Genomic DNA, 20,453 nt, shown 5'->3' with positions numbered 1-20,453 from the left:
TTGCGGTGCGGCGTATGGGTGATGGCGATGGTTCTCGCGTAAATTGCGTAAATTGCGAGGTGTCCTTCCGTAGCCAAGATTGCGCACCTCGGAATGCAGTTCGGACACCAGATCGAGGGCTCGTGCGTGGTTCCGTCTAACGTTGGAGAGGATCTCCTCGAGGGGCGGGAGAAAACCAGGCCCTTGGTCGACGAAAAGCCCCTCATCATCATCCTCGACACGGCCGTGAGCCCCAGCCGCCCAAGGTTCAAACTCAAACTCAAAATCGTCCATAAAACCGTCCAAATCGCCCACCCCACCATCCGCCAGGAACGCGTCCTCGAGTGTCTCTCCGGCATCGGATTCCTCCTCGTCGTCCTCGTCTTCGTCGCGTCCATCGTAGTCCTCCTCGTTTTGCCCTTCATCATCAAAGTCCTCGTCCGATAGCTCCATCTCGGAGCCGTCGGTGTCCATTCCCTCGTCGCCACCCGGCGCCGGTGAGGACTCGGCAGGCCAGCTCGAAAAGTCGCTCGCGGGGTGAGGCGGGGCGGGGTCGAAAGGATCAGAGAGCAAGTCTTCCAAGTCTATGGGGCGGGGGTCGCGGTTGTCCATTTCTGCCTCTCTCGCTCGTGTTCCAATCGTCGCTTTACTGCCGCGGAAGCCGAGAGCACATTCCACCACTTTTGTATCCGTATCTATTGAATGCGATGGCGACGAGCAGGATATTGTAGTTGGGGCGCTGCCCTTGCTTCTTCTAGAGATGACGGTTCGTCGTGGTAATCGTGGAGTCCCTCTAGAGGGTGCGTGGGATTTAAACCTAGCAAGTTCGAGGATTAAAACCAAAAGGCAGTATAAAGTATTGTGCACGGAACGAGATGGGTTGCAGAGTTTTCAGGCGCTAAGTGCAGCCTTTGAGGAAAAGTGACGCCTCTCTTTTGTTTAGAACGAGTCAAGGAATGTTGTCAGCTGTGGCCTCGGACGTTCGGTGGTGACCGGAATTCGCCGCTTCTGCCCCCCCCTGGCGGCTACCGGCAGATTACGAATGTTCCGAAAAGCACAAGGCTCCTGTCAGAATATCGGGGTGGAGGCTTCGGATATGAAGTAAACGGGGCATGTTTAGCTTAACCACCACCCCTCATCTCGACGGGTAAAACCCGGACGGGACCCACATGTCGGGATCCAGGCAAGACACGAGAATAAAAACAACAATGAGAGGAGCATCGAAACAAGTGCTGAAAACAACCATCCTTGATTGCCTGATTTGACTAGCGAATCCCGTATTCTGACAGCCCCGGGCCCACGAGGGAAATTCACCACAGGTGGGCAACTGCGTGGCACTGCCTGATCAACCAACGACCCAACTGAGTCAGGTGACAAGGAAAGTAATTAACTCAAGGTACTTCTGCCTGTGAACGGACCGAACAGCAAACCAACCTACCTAATTTAGACAAAGAACCCACAAGTAACCACAAGTAAATGACTCGCATCCTCAAGCTTCTTCCAATGCAGGTATCACATTTTCAGGCGCCAGGACAAAAACATCTATGTTACAGCCTCGCTCAGACCCATTCCCTCAGACCCATTCCGTGACCCTCTCGCTGGGTTCCCCCGGTTCCCTCGTCATTCCTTAGCCCCAAGCACGGAAACCACGCCCTCCTTGCTCACCGTGACCAGGGACTTGGCCTCGGCACCCCATCGGAGCGCAGTAGCAGGTGTGCTGGTGCGAAGCGGCTCGGACCATGACTTGGAACCCTTCGAGTACATCTGCACCGTGACGCCGGTCGAACCAGCCGTCGCCAGGTACTGGCCCGTGTAGTCCCATGCCAGGTCTTGAGCATCACCCGTCTGCAGTTCCTTAACCTGAGCCGCCGGTCCCGATTTCCGCAGATCGAAAATGGTCGTCGTCGATTGGCCCTTGCCCGCCGCAGCGAACCAGAAGCCATTCTCAGAGAAGACGACCGTCTGCACCGGCGTGCCGAGGTTGAAGCTTTCCGCCTGCTCGCCGGTATCGGACTGGAAGACCTTGATATCCCCTGACTGTGTCCCGGCACCAAAGAGTTTGCCATCGGGGTGGAATGCGCAGGCGGTGAGAGCTGCAATGGTTAGCAAATGTAGAATTGGGGTAATGGGAGAAGACGAGAAGACGTACAAGCATCGGTGTAGCACCGAGACACCTGTGCCAGCGACTCCAGATCGTAAAATACGAAGCTCTTGTCCACGCCAACAGAGGCAAAAATCCGTCCGCCCGGATGTACGGAGAGACCCGTCGCTGGGCCGGCGTGTGCTTGGAACGAGGCCGTCTCGCTGCCGTTATCGAACACCTTAACAGAACCCTTCGCCGTAGCCAGGATGACCTTGCTCCCAGTCCAGGCCGTGGCCGTCACCGGCTCGCCAATCTCGAGCGTCCTCTCCACTGTGTTGCCCTGGATCGAGTAGATATCAAGCTTCCCATCCAGGCCGCCAATCGCCGCGTACTCGGATTCGGTGTCGAGGGATGATGCTTGCGAGACGGTCAGGTCGGTGTACGCGACTTGCTGGAGGCCGGCCACGTCGTCTGAATTGGCCCAACCCTTGGGAACGGGGCGCTTCTTTCGGCCCTTGGTTAATCTGCGGCATGTGTCAGCACCGGTATGCGGTCAGTGTGAGATCTGGGTGACGCACTGTTGCTGCAACTCGTTCACGTGTTCCACCAGGTGCTCCGGCAGGCTCTCATTGTCAACGGCCATAGCATCGCCATTCGCAGGCCCCGTTGCTGCCTGCGCAACGGTAACATTAGACAAAGCCTCGCGAGCTGCGTCCCGCTCCCTAGTCAGCCGCGCAATGACACGGACCGCTGCATCGTGCTGGTAAAGGGCGGTGGCGAGTTCCTCCCTGGTCCGCGACAGCTGCTCCCTCGTGTTGTATGTCTCGAGCACCAGCGCATCCCACTCGTCCTGGAAGGCCTTGAGCAGCGACGGCAGGGACGTGAAGTTTGGCGGGCGGGGCCGGACCACGCGACTGGTCTTGACGGCCAGCAGGTCTTCGGGATCGAGCTCTTCGTCGGTGCCGGGCTCCTTCCCGTTCTCTTCGATGTACTTGAGGATGAGCCGCTTCTCAAACACGGTGCCTATGGTCCCAAGTTAGCATGACGATAAGACACCCCCATCTAGGGTTTGCGATGGGGGGCGGGTGACGGGTGATGCGACGGACCTGTCTTCCGCGACACCACGGGCTCCTCTGGGACCTCGCCTGAGACTGCATCAATTGTTAGCATACACGACACCTAGCACATGACTAAGTACAATATAGACATACGTGCACACAACATCTTGAGGTCTGGTGCTGTTCCTCTGACGAAGTGGTTGGATGGGTCTGTTGTTGAATGCGACTTTCAAAGGAGCTCCCCAACTTTTTGGCGGCTGGCAACCTGTCGCGCATCGAGGCACGAGCCAAGACTCGTGGTCCCACATACAAACAGACAGCCAATCATATCTTTGGAAAAGAAGTGCGTCAAGTTCCCGAATCGTTGGAAAAATCGCGAGTCTGGAGGCCAGAAGTGTTCCCATCAATTGATGAGTCCAGATAATCAGCATCTCTGCCCAACTTTTAACTTCAGTCAATTTTTACACAACTGTCATTCATCCCCGCTTCAAGTGCCTTCCCCCTCCTAACTTTCAAGAATCTATGTCTCGCCGCCGACTTTTAGCAAACCAGTCTCGCATAAGTGGCCCAGGTCATTCATTCTGATTCAGCCATTCCCGAGTCCCTCGCCTAGCTTACACACTGAGACTCCCGTTCATAACAACCACGGCCGTTCCACCAAGGTGAACTTCCTTGACCCCGATCTCACCCGATGGATCAAGATTCTGGACAGACACATCAACGGCAATGTCACTCCGCCTCCCCATCTCCACGCCCTGCGTAATCGCAAAAGACGCCTCCTTGTCGACCACCCCCGATTTCAAAGCCAGATAGCTCGCCAGCGTGCACGCCGCACTGCCAGTGGCAGGGTCCTCATACCCCATCCGCAGCAACCTCGTCCGGATGCTAGTCCTCCCATCCTCACCCACAGACCCCTCCTTATCCCCCAAAACATAGTAATACCTCGAAGTATGACTCTCACGCCACTCCCCTTCATCCAGCAAATCAATCCCGCCAAAATCAATATCCGCTACCGGCGGCGCGCGCCCTAGCTGCTCTAAACTCTCCAACCGCACCAGCACAAAGCTCATGCCGCGGACGATGCTGACAACAGGCGCGCTCAGCTCGGCCGCGCGGATGTCCGCGTGCGGCGACAGCCCCTTCTCAACGGCCTTGACCGTCGCCGACGCCGTGGAGGGGGCTTGGATCAGGCTGTCCAGCGTGTTCTGGTGGATGCGCACCGCGTGCGGGATCGCCGCCCGGATGCGGCCGTTGCCTGCCCCGCCCGCCAACGCCTCGATGCGGATCGGCCCGGCCTTCGTCTGCAGCGTGTCAATGTGGCCCCAGCCGAGGTGCTGCAGGACCAGGTAGGACGAGCCGATGGTCGGGTGCCCCGCGAAGGGGAGCTCCTTCTTGGGGGTGAAGATGTCGATTTGCCGGGTGGTGGCCGGGTTGGGCTCGTTGGGGAGTGTGTGCAGGAATACGGTCTCGGAGAGGTTGAACTCGCGCGCGATGCGCTGCTTGGTGGTCTGGTCGAGGCGGTCCTGGAGGGCGGCCGGGACGAAGACTACCGCGAGCGGGTTGCCTAGGTACCGGGTGTCGGTGAAGACGTCCAGGGTGACGAAGTCGAGCTTGAGGTCTGCCATTGTCAGGGGTTCTTGGGATGCCAGGTCGACGATGGGGTATGGCTGAAGATGCTTTGACCAGAGAAGGTAAGTAGAAATGTTAGGTGAGCAGAAATGCGTTTCGTGATGGATTGATGGCGTGAGGGTGCTTTATAAGCCAGCTTGACGCGGTTCTTGAGTCACCTCACCACCCCACTCGACAGAAGCGGGGTGGCCCTCATTAACAGAAGGGCGCCGTATCTGCAATTGCTTACACGGAGTGAGTACCATATTGAGTCATAATCCTCATGCCGTAGCTACAACTCCATTTATCAAGTCTCCTTATTTTCTCTAACCTCCCCGAATCCCATCACCACCCCCTACCCCTCCACTCACTCTCCCCCTCACTCATCCCACTGCTTATCACAATCCCCCACCACACACTCCATCGCCTCCAACTCCTGCTTCACCAACACGGGCGCGTTCTCCTTCTTCAACCCCCAATTACACACCCCACTCCCTCCACACGTCCCCGCCATATTCCCGCCCCACCCGAAACGCCGCCTCACCCACAAACCTCAAACTGACCGCCGCCCCCGTCCCCAACACCACCGTCTCCTCCAACCGCACCCTCAACCCAAAATCCGCCGTCGCCGACCCCCCGCCTTCCCCCTCCCCCTCCAGCACCTCAAACGTCCACCGCCCCTTCAGCTGGCCCCCATCATCACACGCCGTCACCAACCCTTCCTCGCGCGGGTCCGGCCCGTACGACATCCACACCACGGTGCAGTTGGCCGACAGCGGCGGGAAGGTCGCGTTGCCGTACGGCGTCGTACCCACCGTGATGGTGTTGGGGTCGTGGATGGAGAAGGCCAGCTGCGAGTAGGGGTGCCCCGCGGGGCGGCCGGACGGGGAGTGCGTGCCTAGGGAGGTGATTTGCCAGGGGGTGAGGATGGCGGGTGGCGGGGTCAGGGCCGCGGTGGTGAGGGCGGTTGTTGCTAGGAGGAGAAGGGGCGTGAAGGGGTTGAACATGGTGGTGGGTTTTTGTTGTTGTTGTTGTGGTGGTGGTGGTGGTGGTGGTGGTGGTGGTGGTGGTGGTGGTAGCAGGAGTGGTTGTGGTCACTGGTAGGGAGGTGTGTCTGAGTAATTTGTTGGTGTTGGGTTGCGGTGGTTAAGTACCGTACCTATGCTAGATGCTGACCTAGCTGGTTGAAATGGTCCAGGGCTGATAAAGGTAGGTTTGGCCGGGGCTTAAGTAGTTCTATTTTGAGATGGCATTACTGAGCAGATATATGAAAAAAGATCATCACCGCGGTTTACCTCCCCGGCGGCTAAACACCTGCGTAGTACAATACCACCTCGTATCTGCCACGCAACGTTGCCGCCCATATTGGTAGCTACGGCGGGAACCAACATGAAGCTCTTGTATTCGACCCTTCTAACATTGTGTATGAGTACGAGGCGGGCGGGGAGTCAGCAGCTTGCGTGGTTTGCTCTGTCACACCGCATCGAGTTTCCTTTGCTTCATTTTCTCTCCTAAGTTTATTTCCTCTTACCCCATAGGTGAAATGGCATCATTCATATCCCCAGCTTTGCTGAATCCTCTTCCAATTTCTCGCTGTTCAGAACGGAGGAGATAATTATGTAGAAAGAAGGACGCAAAATTATCTTCTTGGGGCCAATACCCGCTAAACATCCGTAATTCAAGGTCATTCAATAATCATAAGTACCTAAGTACCCATTCACGGCCCCTTAAATAATGAGATGAGAATCAGGTACAACACCGCACTTATCAATGGCGCAGAGGAGTACCCATGGAAGGGGGCTCGGAACGGGCCGTCTATGGTTGGTTACACCTCATATTCATCGTGCGACAAACAATAGGCTTCACCCAAGTAGCGTGGTATACGTCATGTCAAGTTAAATAGCACGTGGGTAGATACATCCACGTAAAGCTGCCATCAGAAAGCCAGGATACCATGCCCTCCCTCGAAACACCGACTCTTTTATATCTCGTCTGCATACTGCCGTTGACCAGCAGAAATAAAGGAAGAATAAAAAGAAAAAAAGAAACAGATCCCAAGGTTATTCTTTAATTCCATGTATACCCGTTTGTTTCCGTGCTATCCTGTAGACACTCTCAGACTCCTCACCCCGGGTCATGATCATGAGGCGGACTACGAAGTACACTTGAGTTTAAAGATTGTCAGACGCCCACTTTTATGCGAATCCAAGCTGCCCTCGACACGGCCATCCAGTGTACGCTGAAATTTGGGTGAGACCAAGGCTCGGCTAATTTGCCTGTGCTACCATGCCTACCTAACCACAACGCTCTTGTCAAAGTGTTGCAGAAACCTCTGCGAGGCGGGGGCGCAAAGACCTCAGCATAATGCAATGCGTCTGTGCCGTCCGAGAGCATAACGTCTGGTTTCGTCGGTATCTTCGTGATACACGGTATTTAAGATTACAATAATGTTTACGAGGTCAAGGCAGTCGTATGAAGTAAGCACGCTAACTAACTAGAGAGACGTATAATTAGCTGATAGCAGCCAGCAGCTAGCTTAACAGCTGCGCTTCTCTTTTGTTTGAGGCCTGGACCGAACTTTTCATCATGGGGCCAGCCATCCTTCACGGCGCCGTCGTCTAGCCGCCAGGGCTGAAGAGAAGCAGGATATTAATGGCACCACGCGGGAAGGCTAATCGAATTGGGCCTTGGTTGGGGGCTATATTGCGGGTATCCAAGCTTGCGAGGATTCGATCCCCTGTAAGCGCCCCTGGCATCTCACTCTTCACCCTGCCATTGGCGACGGCCAAGGGGGGCTCATCCTACCCCCTGACCCTGACATGCCTGACAAGGATGCTTGAAGTCTCCGAAGAACCATGCATTTACATACCCCCAGCCATTCCCCAACACCAATTCACAAGCAATCCAACCCGCATTCTGTGATCTGAGACGGCCATTTCCAAGCGTGCTGCTGCGGGCAGAATTCAGTCGCGGTCAATGACGCAGCACTACCACTCTCCCGAGGCCCAGCCCGGGCTCGAAGTAATGGACCAGCCGGATCTTGAGGCGGTCAACAACCAGCAGCACGCTTCCAGTTACTATGACCAATCCCTTCCTCAAGTCGCGAGCAGTGAGTACATTTATAGCGCCAAAGAAGCGGCCACACCACATACGTACGCCTACTCGGTAGACCCAGAGCACTACCCATCGCCCGGTTCACATCCGCATTCTACGCTTGCCACACCTTCCACGGCGGCCAAATCACGGAAGCGGTTGTGGCTTATTATCGGAGGGGTTATTGCCGTTCTCGTCATTCTGGGCGCCGTTTTGGGGGGCGTACTGGGGAGCAGGGCGGCGAGCTCCTCGTCAGCGAACACGTCGGCATCGCAGGGGGACCAGGACGCAGGAAGCAATGGTGGAAACAACACGGGCACTGGGGGGGACAACTCTGGAAGTTCAGGAGACGCAGACACAGCCGACGACCCGGCACCTAAGAATACTACAACCACAACACCGATCCGGAAGGGCTCAGGACTGGCCGTGACAGGGTGGAGGAAACCGGACGGCAGTTCCGACACGTACCTCTTCTTCCAAGACCAAAAGGACGAGCTGCAGTATGTACGGTGCGACAAGAGCCTCCGCACCACGGACAAGGAATCCACGTGTTGGGCGGAACCAGTCAAAATCAACTCGTATGCCATAGCCGGCAGCCGCCTCGCCGCGTCAACAATCATCTGGGGCGATTTCTACCAGGTCGGTTCCCCTCCCCGACTTCCCCAGCCCCCAACACTAACCCCCTCTCCCAGCCCACGGTAGAGCTCTTCTACACGGGCGTCAAGTCCCGGCTCCTCGGCGTCAGCCTCAACGACCAAGAGACCCCCAACGTCCAGGAAGACAGCGTCAACGACATGGACATCTACACCGGCCTCGGCAGCAACCTAGGCGCCTACTGGCCCTGGACGCTCTACCAAGACGGCGCCGGAATGCTGCACCACGTGCGCAACCGCCTCGGCGGCACCTTCCGACCGACCACCTCTTGGGACAACAACGAGCTCGACATCTTCCCGGCGGCCTACTCGCGGCTGGCCATCGCGCCCACGGCCACCGACTTCTCCACCATCGCCGTCAAGCCCGGCTACGCCGTCTTCTACCAGGACAAGACCTCCTCCAAGCTCGCCGTCCACATCACCGACCTCAACCACCCCAACCGCTCCGCCACCTTCCACCCGCCCTGGCCCACCACCCTCCCGGACATCCCCCTCCCCTCCCAGGCCCCCATCGCCGCCTTCTCGGTCGCGCGCGCGGGGGACGCCGACCGCCGCGTCGATACCTACGTGCTCTACCTCGGCGGGGGGGGATGACGATGGGCAGATCAGCGTGCTGTACACGGACTCGGCGGCCGGGTCGGAGGGGGACGTGCCGTGGAAGACGGCGGCGCCGGCGGCGCTGAAGGGCGCGGACAGGGATACGGATATTGCGTGTCTGACGATGGGGTCGTCGCCGTATAATGCGGCGGAGAAGGCTGTGGGGGTGGAGGAGGCGAGAGAGGAGAGGAGGTGTTTTTTTCAGAAGGGGGGGAAGGTGGTGGAGGTGAGGTTGGATGTTGGTGGAGGGAAGGGGGAGTGGATTGCCGTGGGCGAGGTGCCGATACCGTCGTGAGTTGGTCTGGGGGCTGAAGCGGAATAAAGTACGTAATGGTTTGTTTGTGTTGTATTATATTTGGAGGGGGTTTCTCCTGTTTTGCATGGGCGAGAGGAGCATTTGTTGGCGTTGGAGGTAGCAGTCAATGTAAAATCATGGAGCCTCGATTATCGAGGACAAAAGGGATTCATTGTCTGGAGTAAGGGGTTCATTATGCGCAGACAAGAAATCTATTTTTGGTGTATTATCAACAAAGCATCGATATTTCGGTCCGTTCGACACAATCCCATAGTTGGACCAAAAAAGGAAGAACTAAAAAAAAAACAACCTGAAGGTAGTTAAACGTATATAATGCGCCCGCTCCTATTGGGCATCAGCCACCACAACCCCATATTGAAAACACCGCTAGATATATCACTGACTGAGCTTTCAGTTCGTTAATAACATCATCAAAATACACACAACAGTTCCTACCTCATCCTTCGCGGACCACACGTATGACCGCCACGCTTATGCTCGACGAAGTGCTAGAGACAATGTTGCTAGTCACACTAGCTTTAGATCCACCGGTAATAGAGTGGCTCATCTTTGCCGGCACATACGCAATGAGAACCGCGTCCAAACCCGCCGTGAAGCGAACATTCGGCGCCCTCCTCCTCTTCGCCTTCTTCCTCCTCGCCGTCATCTCGATCCCCACGGACTCGACCTTCGAGCCCAAGCCCACCTCCCCGTGAAAGCTGCTCGGCGTCAAGACCACGTCATCGTCCAAGACCATCACAGCCGCCTACAACAACTTCGTCCACGACACCAAAGACAGCGTACTGACGAGCGCCTTCGCCACCTCCAAGCTCGAGGCCTACCGGACGGCACACAGGACGCTGACAGACCCGCTCCAACGGTGCCTCTACCACCGGGACAGCGGTATTCCCGACTGGTACAGCATCCCTCGCCTTTGCTGGGGCGAGATGCTTGTTGACAAGTTGCAAGCGGTCAAGGGTGCTATCCGCGCGGACGCGAAAGCGCTATTCAAGGAGACGTGTGCGGCGGTACGCAAGTTGAGGGGCCATTTTGGTGGTGGCCAGGGGGCGGCAGCGAAGTCGGAAAAGGAAACAGAATCAGCTAATCAACAGAACCAGTCAAACCCAGCGGAGATCTTCTGGGATAGGATGTGGGAGAACATGCTAACGAATGTGCGACAGTGCCTAGACTGGTTTATGGACACCATACTCTCGCTTTCCGCCAGAATGAAAGCAGCACATTAGCGTGGCGATCAAAGTACTTCAACTATCGATGCTAGTCATCTTCCCCAGCTGCATTGCAGCGTTGGGTTGGCCGGCTCAAGACAGTCCTCTTGTTCGTCCCTCGCAAAGTCCTAACGCTGCTGAAGATGGGCGGCCAGAGCGCCGCGTCCTCGGCCAGATTCAGGCATGGCAGCCCATTCTTGAAACCACGACTCGTGCCTGTGGTCTTGCTCGAACCGCCGTCTGGTCTCCTCACCCCGTCGTTCCAGCTTGAGGATGGCCTCCCTCATGTCTTTGTCAAGCACATTCTTGGGCTCAATAAAGTCGCCACGCGCCGGTTTCCGAAACAGATGCAGCCCGTCCCAGCTCTGCGCCCTCGACAGCTGCACGTACAGGCTCATGAAGCTGGGCAGCGTCGCCGTGCCACTCGAGTGGACGCCTTTGAGGTTGATGAGGACGTTGGAGAACTGCTTGCCTTGGCTCTTCTGATCTGTCATAGCGAAGGCTGGGGTGCAGAGAGGCCCGGTTCTGTGGGTAACCCACCTGAAACCCGGCTTGCCCCTCCATCTGCCTTCTTTGCCCCGCATTTGGCTCGGGATGGCGACCGTCTTGCTCTTGATCAGGATGGTGCCATTGGGGAGCCCGGGGATGGCGAGGCCCGCGCTGTCGTCTGACTGAAGGAGGACGGCCACCGGCGGTCCAAGATGAAGAGTCACATCGCTGGCGAGGGCGATGGTGCCGGCGGCGAGGTCGGGAAAGATGTCGACGGCCTTGAAAGGCGCCCCGTTGACCACCTTCAGCCCGACAAACTGGTTGCGAGTCACCACGACCGGCATGCCTTGGGCGTAGAAGAAGAGGCCGGGGGTCGGCAGCTGCGAGTCGTCTCCGTAGCGGAGCACGTGGCATAGGTCCCCCGCACTCAGTCGTTTCCCCGACTCAGTATCGTGCTTGGCCACAAAGATGGAGATGTGCTTGCCGTGGGCACGAGCCCACCGGACGACGGCCGCCATGTTTAGGTCCCACCGGTCTTGGTTCAGAGGCGTGATGGCTCTCAAGCCATCTACGAAGGAGGACTCGCTCGACGGTGTATAGACGCGGTGGCATAGCCGCTAGAAGTCTAGCTCGGTCTGCTCGCCATTGCGCAGGCGCCGAAGGAAACCCCGCAGCCTTGGACAGCCGGCCGCGCGGACCTGTTCGCGGAGGATGACGACGTTTGTGAACTGGAGGAACAGCTTATGCGCTGCTAGGTGCTTTGCCGAGCTGTCCGGTCTCTGTCCACCGGGGTCCCTAGGCGTTGGCAAGAGGAGGCTGGTCTGCAGGACGGGGTCGAACTGGAAGAAGTCACCAAAGAACATGACCATTGGGATCCCGCCGAACGGTCGATGCTGGTCGTCTGTGTACTGCTTCAGGCGGCTGTCCACCGCCGCGAGCGTGAGACCGCCCACCTGACTGATCTCGTCGATAACCAGCATGATCATGTTTTTCTACCGCAGCTTCTCTTCTTCCGAGATGTTCCTTGCTGTCGCTGCCCTGCCCTCAAACGCAATATTTGCCGCCGAGTGCAGCGTCACTCCGCCGATAAGCGCGGCCGCATTACCGCTGGCGCCCGTCAGGAGCAGCGTGTGGAGACCGTCCTTCAGCCGGAACATGTCCTTGATGGCGTGTATGACGCGAGACTTGCCGGTGCCGCCCTCGCCGCCGATGTATTGGAAATGCTGCCGACCCCCTTCTTCCTGCAGCCGTGTGCCGCGCTCGTCAAGAAACGCCGCCGGTAGCAAGGCTGCCATCGACTGGAGCTTATTCAAAGTCCAGTGCCTTGTGAGGCCCAAGGCCACATCGACGTATGTTGCATAACGTCCGAGCTCGATCCGGAGTGAAACCAGTCCCATGCTTGAGAATAACCCAACAGGCCCAGCCAGGTAATTCTGCTCGCTTTGTCAAATATTCGTTACAACAAAGCTACACAAAGTAGCCGCTGCACAGGATGTCGCCTGACAGCACTTCAAGACGGCCAAGCCAGCCCCTTCCCCATCCTCCAATCGCTGTCTCTCGGTCTGCCGGATCTCGGGGTGGATGGAAGTAGCATGGGAAGTTGGCGGATGCGTGGAACGGCTCGTAGGAGATTGTAGGCTATTGGTTATGCGTCGAGAACTGTGCCTGATGAGGGTATGGTTACAAGCCGCCGATACTGTGATGGGAAGTCCTGGACGAGTTAGCGACGGGGCAAAAGTTCGTGTGCGGAGTGGTGGAGGGGTTTGCTGGCCGCGGCTGATCTTTGGCTAAATTGGCGGCATGCTGACAAGTCGGCGGGCTCCTTCGATCCATCATCGGAGGCATTATCCATAACAAGGACTGAATTTGGCTCCGGCCATTTACCGCAGTGGTGCAGCAGCTGGTCGATAAAATCCTCAAATATAACGGCATCAGTGGATCCACGGTAGATACGCGCCAATTTGACGCCACTCTGTGTATACGCAGCAAGAATCTGAAACCGTTGTTCGCGGTTGAACTCGTCAACCTGCACGGGAGTCGCTCCACTCGGCGCCCATCCCTGGCGTCGGTGTCCACTCCGTTTGTCACAGCCAGATTCGTCGATAAAGACCAGCTGGTACGATTGGCAATCAGAGAGTTTATAGAGGTACAGTTCCCGTAGTTCTAGGTTCCGTTGTTTCGCTACGCGGCCATTGGTTTTCCTGGTCCATCTTTCCGTCTTCAGGGTTCGAGAAATGGTGGTCGGGGACACCTCGAGGCCGAAACTATCGTAGAGGAAATCGATCATCTCGTATCGAAACATATCGGGTCGATTTGCTAGCTGTTCAAGCAATGCATCGCGCATAATAGGGGTTATCTTCGACTCGCGGCCGACGCGGTTCGGGGGGCTTGTCGTTGTTCCGAATCGCTGAAGTCTCGATCGAATTCTGCGAACTGCGCGCTCACTGCACTCAACGGTTTTGGCTATCACGCCATTGGGCAAGTCACCGAGTACCTATCATAGCATGGATCTGTTCACGTTGTGAGGGAGCGAGTTGCGGAGCCATCGGTATGCTACGGTGTTCTGGCTTGTCGGCATGAAGTCGTCAACTTCGCGAAGCAGGTCAGGGAGGTGTCATGTTGGTATCTGTCATCAGCTACGCCGCTGTGGCTAGAACGCAACTGAGGCTCAAGGAAAGAGCTGATCCAGCCCCACGGCGCGCAGATGGTGACGGGCTGCAGTCGTTGGGCAGCAAATGTTCAGCCGCATAACCTTAGCCTTCATGGCAAAAACATCATCAAACATCCCGTCGTCCGACATGATCGTGTCGACAACAGACTCGATCGCAGCTATGTCGCAAATCCTCTCCGCGTCTTTCGGACCCAAAAACCAAGGATTCCAGGTGGGGCAGAATTATGGGTCGATCAACACCGAATTCCATCTATCGCCAGGTAAGATTGGCGCGCTCGAGCCGAGGGATGCTGCACCCTGCTGACGTTCCCAGAACGACCAGAGACGCCACCACAACCGTTCGCGACCATCCCCTTCTCCCGCGATCCCGATTTCGTCGACCGCGGAGACATCCTCGACCAGATCGACAAGCGATGTTCCGAGCCGGCTGGTCGGGTAGCCCTCGTCGGCCTCGGCGGCGTGGGCAAGTCGCAGCTGGCCATCGAATACGCTCACCGGATCGCCGTCGGGCAGCCTGACATATGGGTATTCTGGGTCCACGCCGGCACACAGGCGCGCGTCGAAGAGGGCTTTAGGACGATCGCCGACGCCGTCAAGCTTGCCGGCCGTAACCAACCCAAAGCCGATATCCCACAGCTTGTGTACAGCTGGCTGTCCAATGAACGGAACGGCAAATGGATTGTGGTCCTTGATAGCGCCGACGACCGCGATGTGTTCTATAACGCGGATCATGCCCACGGCGTGACTAGCAGCGATGCGCGCGACAGGCGGCCGTTTGCGACATACCTACCACAAAGCCGAAACGGATCGATTATCGTGACCACACGCAATAAGGACTTGGCTTTCAGGCTGACTGGCCGCCATCAGAACATGATCGACGTCGGGCCGATGGCGCAGGCCGATGCGCTTACACTCCTGGAGAAAAAGCTGGGATCGCTGGCAAATCCAGATGTGGCGGCCGATCTCGTGGAGGCGCTCGACCTTGTTCCGCTAGCCATCAGTCAGGCGGCCGCGTACATCCAGGCACGGGCGCCGCGGAGCTCAGCTGAGAAATACCTGGCTGAGTTCCGGGAAAACGAGTGTAGGAGGGTCGGGCTACTGGGGTACAGCGGCGGCGACCTGCGACGGGATGGATGGGCGTCCAACGCGATCCTCACGACATGGCAGATATCTTTTGACTATATCCGGTCGAAGCGGCGTACTGCTGCGGACCTTTTGTCGCTTATGAGCTTCTTTGACCGACAAGGTATCCCTGAGTGGATTCTAGGCAACCCCGAGATCGCAAGCGATGCAATGGGGCCAAGGGGTGAAGATGCCGGAAAGTTGGATGATAGCGGCAGCGCCTTATTATGGCGATATTGGTCTCGAGTTCGCCGTCTATTTCATCGTCTGCACAACCGTCTGAGTCGCCATCCGGCCCATCCTACTACCGTAGACGAACCAGACGACCACAATTGGAATGATAACAGCAGTATCATAGATGGCGAGACAAATGGTACCAGGGGTGAATTCGAAGACGATGTGGCAATGCTAAGGGATTACTGTCTAATCACTACGAATGAGGTTGGGGACGAGTTCGAGATGCACGGGCTCGTGCAGCTATCGATGAGGAAGTGGCTAGAAACGTGTGGGCAGCAGGAGACGTTCAAGCAGCAGTTCATCGAGCGAATGGCAGCGTCATTCCCCACAGGGGAGTACGAGAACTGGGTGAAGTGCTCGAATCTCTTTGCACACGTTCAAGTGGCCCTTGGTTACAAACCCAGCAAAGAGACATGCGAAATATGGGCGACACTTTTGCATAACGGGGGATGGTATGCATGGTCGCAAGGGAGATATGAAGTTGCAGAGCAGATGCTAGGCAAGGCGAGAAATGTTCGCAAGAAGAAGTTGGGTGCAGAGAATCTGGCGACTCTTGCAAGTATATCACTATTTGCTCTGGTCCAAATAGGCCGCGGCCGGTGGAAGGAGGCCGAGAAGCTGTTTGTGCAGGTGATGGAGACGAGCAAGGCCAAGCTCGGGACCGACCACCCTTCCACGCTGACGAGCATGGCCAACCTGGCATCGACATACAGGAGCCAGGGCCGGTGGAAGGAGGCCGAGAAGCTGGAGGTGCAGGTGATGGAGACGAGCAAGGCCAAGCTCAGGACCGACCACCCTTCCACGCTGACGACCATGGCCAACCTGGCATCGACATTTGGGAACCAGGGCCGGTGGGAGGAGGCCGAGAAGCTGGAGGTGCAGGTGGTGGAGACGAGCAAGGCCAAGCTCGGGACCGACCACCCAGACACGCTGAGGAGCATGAACAACTTGGCATCGACATTTGGGAACCAGGGCCGGTGGGACGAGGCCGAGAAGCTGTTTGTGCAGGTGGTGGAGACGAGCAAGACCAAGCTCGGGACCGACCACCCTTCCACGCTGACGAGCATGGCCGGCCTGGCATCGACATTTTGGAACCAGGGCCGGTGGGAGGAGGCCGAGAAGCTGTTTGTGCAGGTGATGGAGACGAGCAAGGCCAAGCTCGGGACCGACCACCCTTCCACGCTGAGGAGCATGAACAACCTGGCATCGACATACAGGAACCAGGGCCGGTGGGACGAGGCCGAGGAGCTGTTTGTGCAGGTGATGGAGACGAGCAAGGCCAAGCTCGGGACCGACCACCCTTCCACGCTGACGAGCATGAACAACCTTGCGTTTACTTGGAAAGGTCAATGTCGACACACAGATGCTTTGGCATTGATAAAGGACTGTGCTCAGGCTCAGAAGCGAATCCTTGGCGCAGACCATCCATACACTCGGTCGTCCTTGGCCACTGTAGCTAAGTGGAGTAGTTAGATCGGGGTTTTCCTTTTTCTTTTATCTTCTTTTCTTTTTTTTTTTTACGTATTGTCACCGACCCTGCAAATGCATAATACTATATCTACCTATCCAATGACCTCTAGTCCGATCTCCCCTTCCCCCCTCTCCCAAACACCACCTCCACAACGCACCCCCCTAACTCAAACATAAATATAACAAAACTCCCCGCCCAACCCCCCCATCTGCTCATTCAAATCCACCAACTTGACCGCCGGCGCCGTCCACCCCAGATCCACCACCGCGTCACGGATATCCGCCCGCTTGGTCTTCCGCACATTGGCAGGCTGACCCATATCCACGTCCATGGCCAGCGTCATGTTCATGTCCATGGCGCCGGCGCCGGGGATGGCGTGCACGCGGTTCTCGGGATCCTGCATCTGCCAGATCCACCACACGCGGTCTAGCATGCCGTGGTGGAAGTAGAAGGCTGGGTCGCCGGGGGAGCAGTAGAAATCCTGTTGTTTGAGTTGAGGGAGGGGTTAGTTAATTAGGGGGGTGGGGGGCGGTGGTTGGTTGTCTGTTTGGAGTATGGGTGGGAGGTGGGAAGGGGAAATGTGGAAGGGGTGCGCAGAAAAGGGGAAACGGGGACAGCAAAAACCAAAAGGACTTACGCCGCCAGGATCACCGCCAATGATATAATGCCCGGCACTGTGGATGCCCCACGGGTGGGTGTCGCCCTTCAACTGTGGCATGCCCAGGTAGCGGTTGTAGAACTTGTCGATGTCGGGGTTGTCCATGATGGCGCTGTACGTGTAGTTGGCTCGGGCCCCCGCCGCCGAGTACTTGTTGACGTCGCGCCGCAGGCACCGCGGGTTGCTGCCGAGTCCGTCCGCCCGCGGGTTGGCGGGGATGTCGCGCACGATGGTCGACTTGGGGCCGAGCGAGACGACCATGCTACGCGTGGTTGTTAGCGGTGGTGAGGGTGGGTTGGGAGTGGGATGGGAGAAAGGGGACGGACTCTTTGAAGGGTCCCTCGGTGACACATCCGCCGCCACCAGCGGACGGTATCATGTTGTAGGGCCTCGGGAATGGCTGAGCAACGCCCTCGTAGGTGCTCGGGGCGCCGTTGCCGCCCATGCTGGTGTCGCTGCCGTCGAACATGGGGGAGTTGATGGGATCGTCGACGTAGCGGTCGTAGTTCATGTACTAGCAGCGTTAATATTTTTCATTGACTGTCTATGCACATGGGAAGGAAGTTACCGGTTGGTATCCCTTGTACCCGCACTCCTCACGCAATGCCTTCTCGTAGGCATAGATGAAGTACCGGTGGGCGGCAAACAAGTTGTTTGGGCTATGCAGCATACCCGCCATCGTCATGTGCGTCGCGACAAAGTCGTCGAACCTGCTCAGGGCGCCGGGGACTTTGTCCTTGGGCGCCTTGGCGGGTTTGGACTGCAGGCAGAGAACGGCGCTGATGTATTCCTTGCGCTCGTCCGCCGAAAGGTCGCTCCTGTTGGGTTGTCAGTGTCACCCTCCTATGCGTGGGGGATGCCTAATCACCATACCACTCCCGCCTGACCGCGGCATTCTCGAGCGTGCAGTTGTTGGACTTGCCAACCCGTTTAACCATCCAGGACTCGACCTTGGGCATGATGGACTCTTCGAGTTTGTCAACCACGTCGAGGGGGTAGGCCGGGTTGCGAATGCTAGATCTATCATCAGGTATGGCATGGAGAGAGGCACGTATGTTCCTTACGTGTTATACTCCCATCTCTTTTGGACGGGTCCTGCCAAAGCCCCAGCAAGCAGGGACAGGCCCACGGCGTTCTGGATTCCTCGCATATTGGGATACTAGCTGAGGTTGACGGCGATTTTGAGGTCCCAGGGGTTTCTGAAGACAACGAATGGTCACAGATGCATACTTCACCCTTCAACCCGGGTCAGGGGTGGCTTTCTATCTGGATGGTCTTCTCCAGACTGACTTCAAATTTAAGCTAGATTGGCCGCCCCCTTAGCCGTTATACTAAGCCCGGTCCAACTGCCGTCAAAGTTGTAACGTCAGCTTCGAGATATTGAATCGTCAACACACAACCAATCATGGAGTTCCGCTTCGGTGCGGTACTTAAGAGAGGCTTCGTCTAAGTCTGGGCTGTACGTCGTTTCTCGCCCTGCATAGATCGCTGACGCCATGACCAATGGTTAAAGACAAAATCACCCAAAGGGGAAATGTGTTGGCGTTGATCAACATGTGTCGATATAGGGCATGTACGAGGGATATTAACGGCGGGAGAGCGCCACGGCCAATAACGTCGCTGTATGGGCCCGACTCGGTCGCTTGAGCCGAAACAATGGCACACTTGAAACCTGGGCCCCGCCATAACGCGGCATATCTTAGGCGAGACCGGCAATTGTGTGGTATGAGCTGGCCGGGGGTGGGTGAGGGTTCACAGGGATTGCCCAGCGGTTAACTTGCAGAGTCGTAGGAGCTAGAGTTGGGATTGTGAGATTGCGGTGGTTTCTCATGTCTAGAGTTATCCAGTGCGATATTCTTTCTCGCTCAAGTCTGGTCGAGACTTGAGTACTAGGTAGGTGATGTTTTGACGCAGGGATATACCCAACACAGAGGAGATCCATGCTAACTAGTGAGTTGTATATACGCGAGATAGATGAAGTATGGAGTCAATTTCGTGTGGGAGGTCAAGTAGGAGGAATGGAAAAGAAAAGAAGAAAAACAGAAGAAAAGAAAAAGAGACAAGATAAAAGAATAACTTTGTCGTCGACGTGGGCCTGATTCGAACAGACGCTCCCGAAGGAACAAGATTTCTAGTCTTGCGCATTAGACCACTCTGCCACCACGCCTTGAGGTTTCGTCACATCGAAAAGGGTCAAAAAGACACAGAGGCAAGTGGAAAGGGGCATTGGAGGTGCCAAGTAATTTTTTTTAGCCGTGCCATTTTTCCTCTACTGTGTAACTCGCATTTTGCTGCTGTATTCGAAAACACGAAATGGAAGGAGTTGATCGTCGCTGCCACCCTGCAACTCAGGCAGGTGCGGAGGAATCTGGAAACAGCCAGCTCCGCGAAAATCAAGGCAGTGCAACCGTCGCCAGCTGGTCACCAGGAGGCTGCCAGCGGGCGAACAAGCCCCCAACCGCTAATCATGCCCAGACGGTCTGGCCCAGGGGCGCCAAGAATATACGTACCGCTTTAGGTGGCATAATCTCTGGCGCCAATATTTCTTCTGCTGCAAACCAAGCGTGCGTGCGTGCCAGCGGAACCGAGAGGCAGACAGACGAAGACGCATTTGGCTGGATCCGCTAAATTTGTGCACTTGTTTGCAGTTTCCAGTCACCTTTTCCCCGATCTCCATCTCCGAACGGGTTGGATCTCTCAACACCAAACCCGTCCATGTCGCCCAGCTCCAAGCCATCCTGGTTTGGTCTTCGCCTGACACGGTTCGACCGTTTCGACTAACTGGGTGTTTGGCCGTTCGAAGACGCAGGCGGTCTTGGCCCCCGTGTCCCCATCCTCCAGGTTTGCTGGCTGGCTGGCTGGCTTGCTTGCTTCACCCAACGTGCGTGACGGAACGGAAGGTCCCAGCGACAACAGAACGTCCAAAGCCCTGCATCTAAAGGGAGAGATTCCTTTCCCTGCCGCTCGCTTTTCGCGTCGATGCCTTGAGCTCAATTGCTTTCGACGGAACCAGGGTTTTTATTGCATACGGCCTTTTTAATCGACGAGCGAAACGAATCGAAGCGGCCTGGCTTTTTGCCAAAGTTAGCGACACCACGAAACGACTCCCGGCGACGACGGATGACGGATGCTTCCGTGCTCCATCAATAATATCGGCATCCGCCATCGCGACAACAGATAGACTTGCATTGGCCCATCTAATAACTCGGCACC

At 56.7% G+C, this 20,453-nt stretch overlaps 9 protein-coding genes and 1 non-coding gene across 10 annotated transcripts in view; 4 read left to right on the top strand and 6 right to left on the bottom strand.

Moving 5' to 3' along the window:
• The window catches only part of CHGG_05385 (uncharacterized protein), a gene marked incomplete at both ends in the record, with an annotated part of 1,669 nt that extends 1,078 nt beyond the window's left edge, over positions 1-591 (bottom strand). The window contains one exon of the mRNA XM_001221479.1: positions 88-591. Coding sequence (XP_001221480.1) covers positions 88-591 — 504 coding nt within the window. The remainder of the gene's footprint in view (positions 1-87) is intronic.
• A 1,008-nt stretch (positions 592-1,599) lies between these two features.
• On the bottom strand, positions 1,600-4,745 carry CHGG_05384 (uncharacterized protein; the record flags this gene model as incomplete). The annotated part of the gene is made up of 5 exons (XM_001221478.1): positions 1,600-2,072; positions 2,129-2,586; positions 2,641-3,085; positions 3,169-3,213; positions 3,743-4,745. 5 exons carry the CDS (start codon positions 4,743-4,745, stop codon positions 1,600-1,602), a joined length of 2,424 nt encoding a protein of 807 aa, XP_001221479.1.
• A 362-nt stretch (positions 4,746-5,107) lies between these two features.
• CHGG_05383 (uncharacterized protein) lies at positions 5,108-5,735 on the bottom strand (the record flags this gene model as incomplete). Its single annotated transcript, XM_001221477.1, has 2 exons — positions 5,108-5,194; positions 5,292-5,735. The coding sequence occupies 2 exons, from the start codon at positions 5,733-5,735 to the stop codon at positions 5,108-5,110; spliced, it is 531 nt and encodes a 176-aa protein (XP_001221478.1).
• A 1,969-nt stretch (positions 5,736-7,704) lies between these two features.
• CHGG_05382 (uncharacterized protein) lies at positions 7,705-9,068 on the top strand (the record flags this gene model as incomplete). The annotated part of the gene is made up of 2 exons (XM_001221476.1): positions 7,705-8,460; positions 8,514-9,068. 2 exons carry the CDS (start codon positions 7,705-7,707, stop codon positions 9,066-9,068), a joined length of 1,311 nt encoding a protein of 436 aa, XP_001221477.1.
• An 816-nt stretch (positions 9,069-9,884) lies between these two features.
• On the top strand, positions 9,885-10,610 carry CHGG_05381 (uncharacterized protein; the record flags this gene model as incomplete). The annotated part of the gene is made up of 2 exons (XM_001221475.1): positions 9,885-10,078; positions 10,166-10,610. 2 exons carry the CDS (start codon positions 9,885-9,887, stop codon positions 10,608-10,610), a joined length of 639 nt encoding a protein of 212 aa, XP_001221476.1.
• Positions 10,611-10,720: 110 nt separating this feature from the next.
• On the bottom strand, positions 10,721-13,383 carry CHGG_05380 (uncharacterized protein; the record flags this gene model as incomplete). The annotated part of the gene is made up of 4 exons (XM_001221474.1): positions 10,721-11,662; positions 11,780-12,038; positions 12,132-12,514; positions 12,937-13,383. 4 exons carry the CDS (start codon positions 13,381-13,383, stop codon positions 10,721-10,723), a joined length of 2,031 nt encoding a protein of 676 aa, XP_001221475.1.
• A 496-nt stretch (positions 13,384-13,879) lies between these two features.
• Positions 13,880-16,489, top strand: CHGG_05379 (uncharacterized protein; the record flags this gene model as incomplete). The annotated part of the gene is made up of 3 exons (XM_001221473.1): positions 13,880-14,012; positions 14,066-16,371; positions 16,457-16,489. 3 exons carry the CDS (start codon positions 13,880-13,882, stop codon positions 16,487-16,489), a joined length of 2,472 nt encoding a protein of 823 aa, XP_001221474.1.
• A 259-nt stretch (positions 16,490-16,748) lies between these two features.
• Positions 16,749-18,390, bottom strand: CHGG_05378 (uncharacterized protein; the record flags this gene model as incomplete). The annotated part of the gene is made up of 6 exons (XM_001221472.1): positions 16,749-17,063; positions 17,220-17,502; positions 17,567-17,754; positions 17,809-18,058; positions 18,114-18,254; positions 18,305-18,390. 6 exons carry the CDS (start codon positions 18,388-18,390, stop codon positions 16,749-16,751), a joined length of 1,263 nt encoding a protein of 420 aa, XP_001221473.1.
• A 935-nt stretch (positions 18,391-19,325) lies between these two features.
• On the bottom strand, positions 19,326-19,407 carry CHGG_11356. Its single transcript has one exon. It is a non-coding gene; the product is annotated as a tRNA-Ser (tRNA).
• Positions 19,408-19,553: 146 nt separating this feature from the next.
• CHGG_05377 (uncharacterized protein) lies at positions 19,554-19,868 on the top strand (the record flags this gene model as incomplete). Its single annotated transcript, XM_001221471.1, has 1 exon — positions 19,554-19,868. The coding sequence occupies one exon, from the start codon at positions 19,554-19,556 to the stop codon at positions 19,866-19,868; it is 315 nt and encodes a 104-aa protein (XP_001221472.1).
• Between the last annotated feature and the right edge of the window lie 585 nt (positions 19,869-20,453).

The sequence above is a fragment of the Chaetomium globosum genome, genomic scaffold (assembly GCF_000143365.1).
Source record: "Chaetomium globosum CBS 148.51 scaffold_3 genomic scaffold, whole genome shotgun sequence".
NCBI classification, from domain to species: Eukaryota; Fungi; Ascomycota; class Sordariomycetes; order Sordariales; family Chaetomiaceae; genus Chaetomium; species Chaetomium globosum.
Note: the sequence above shows the minus strand (reverse complement) of the source record. Positions and strands in the feature narration are given on the sequence as shown.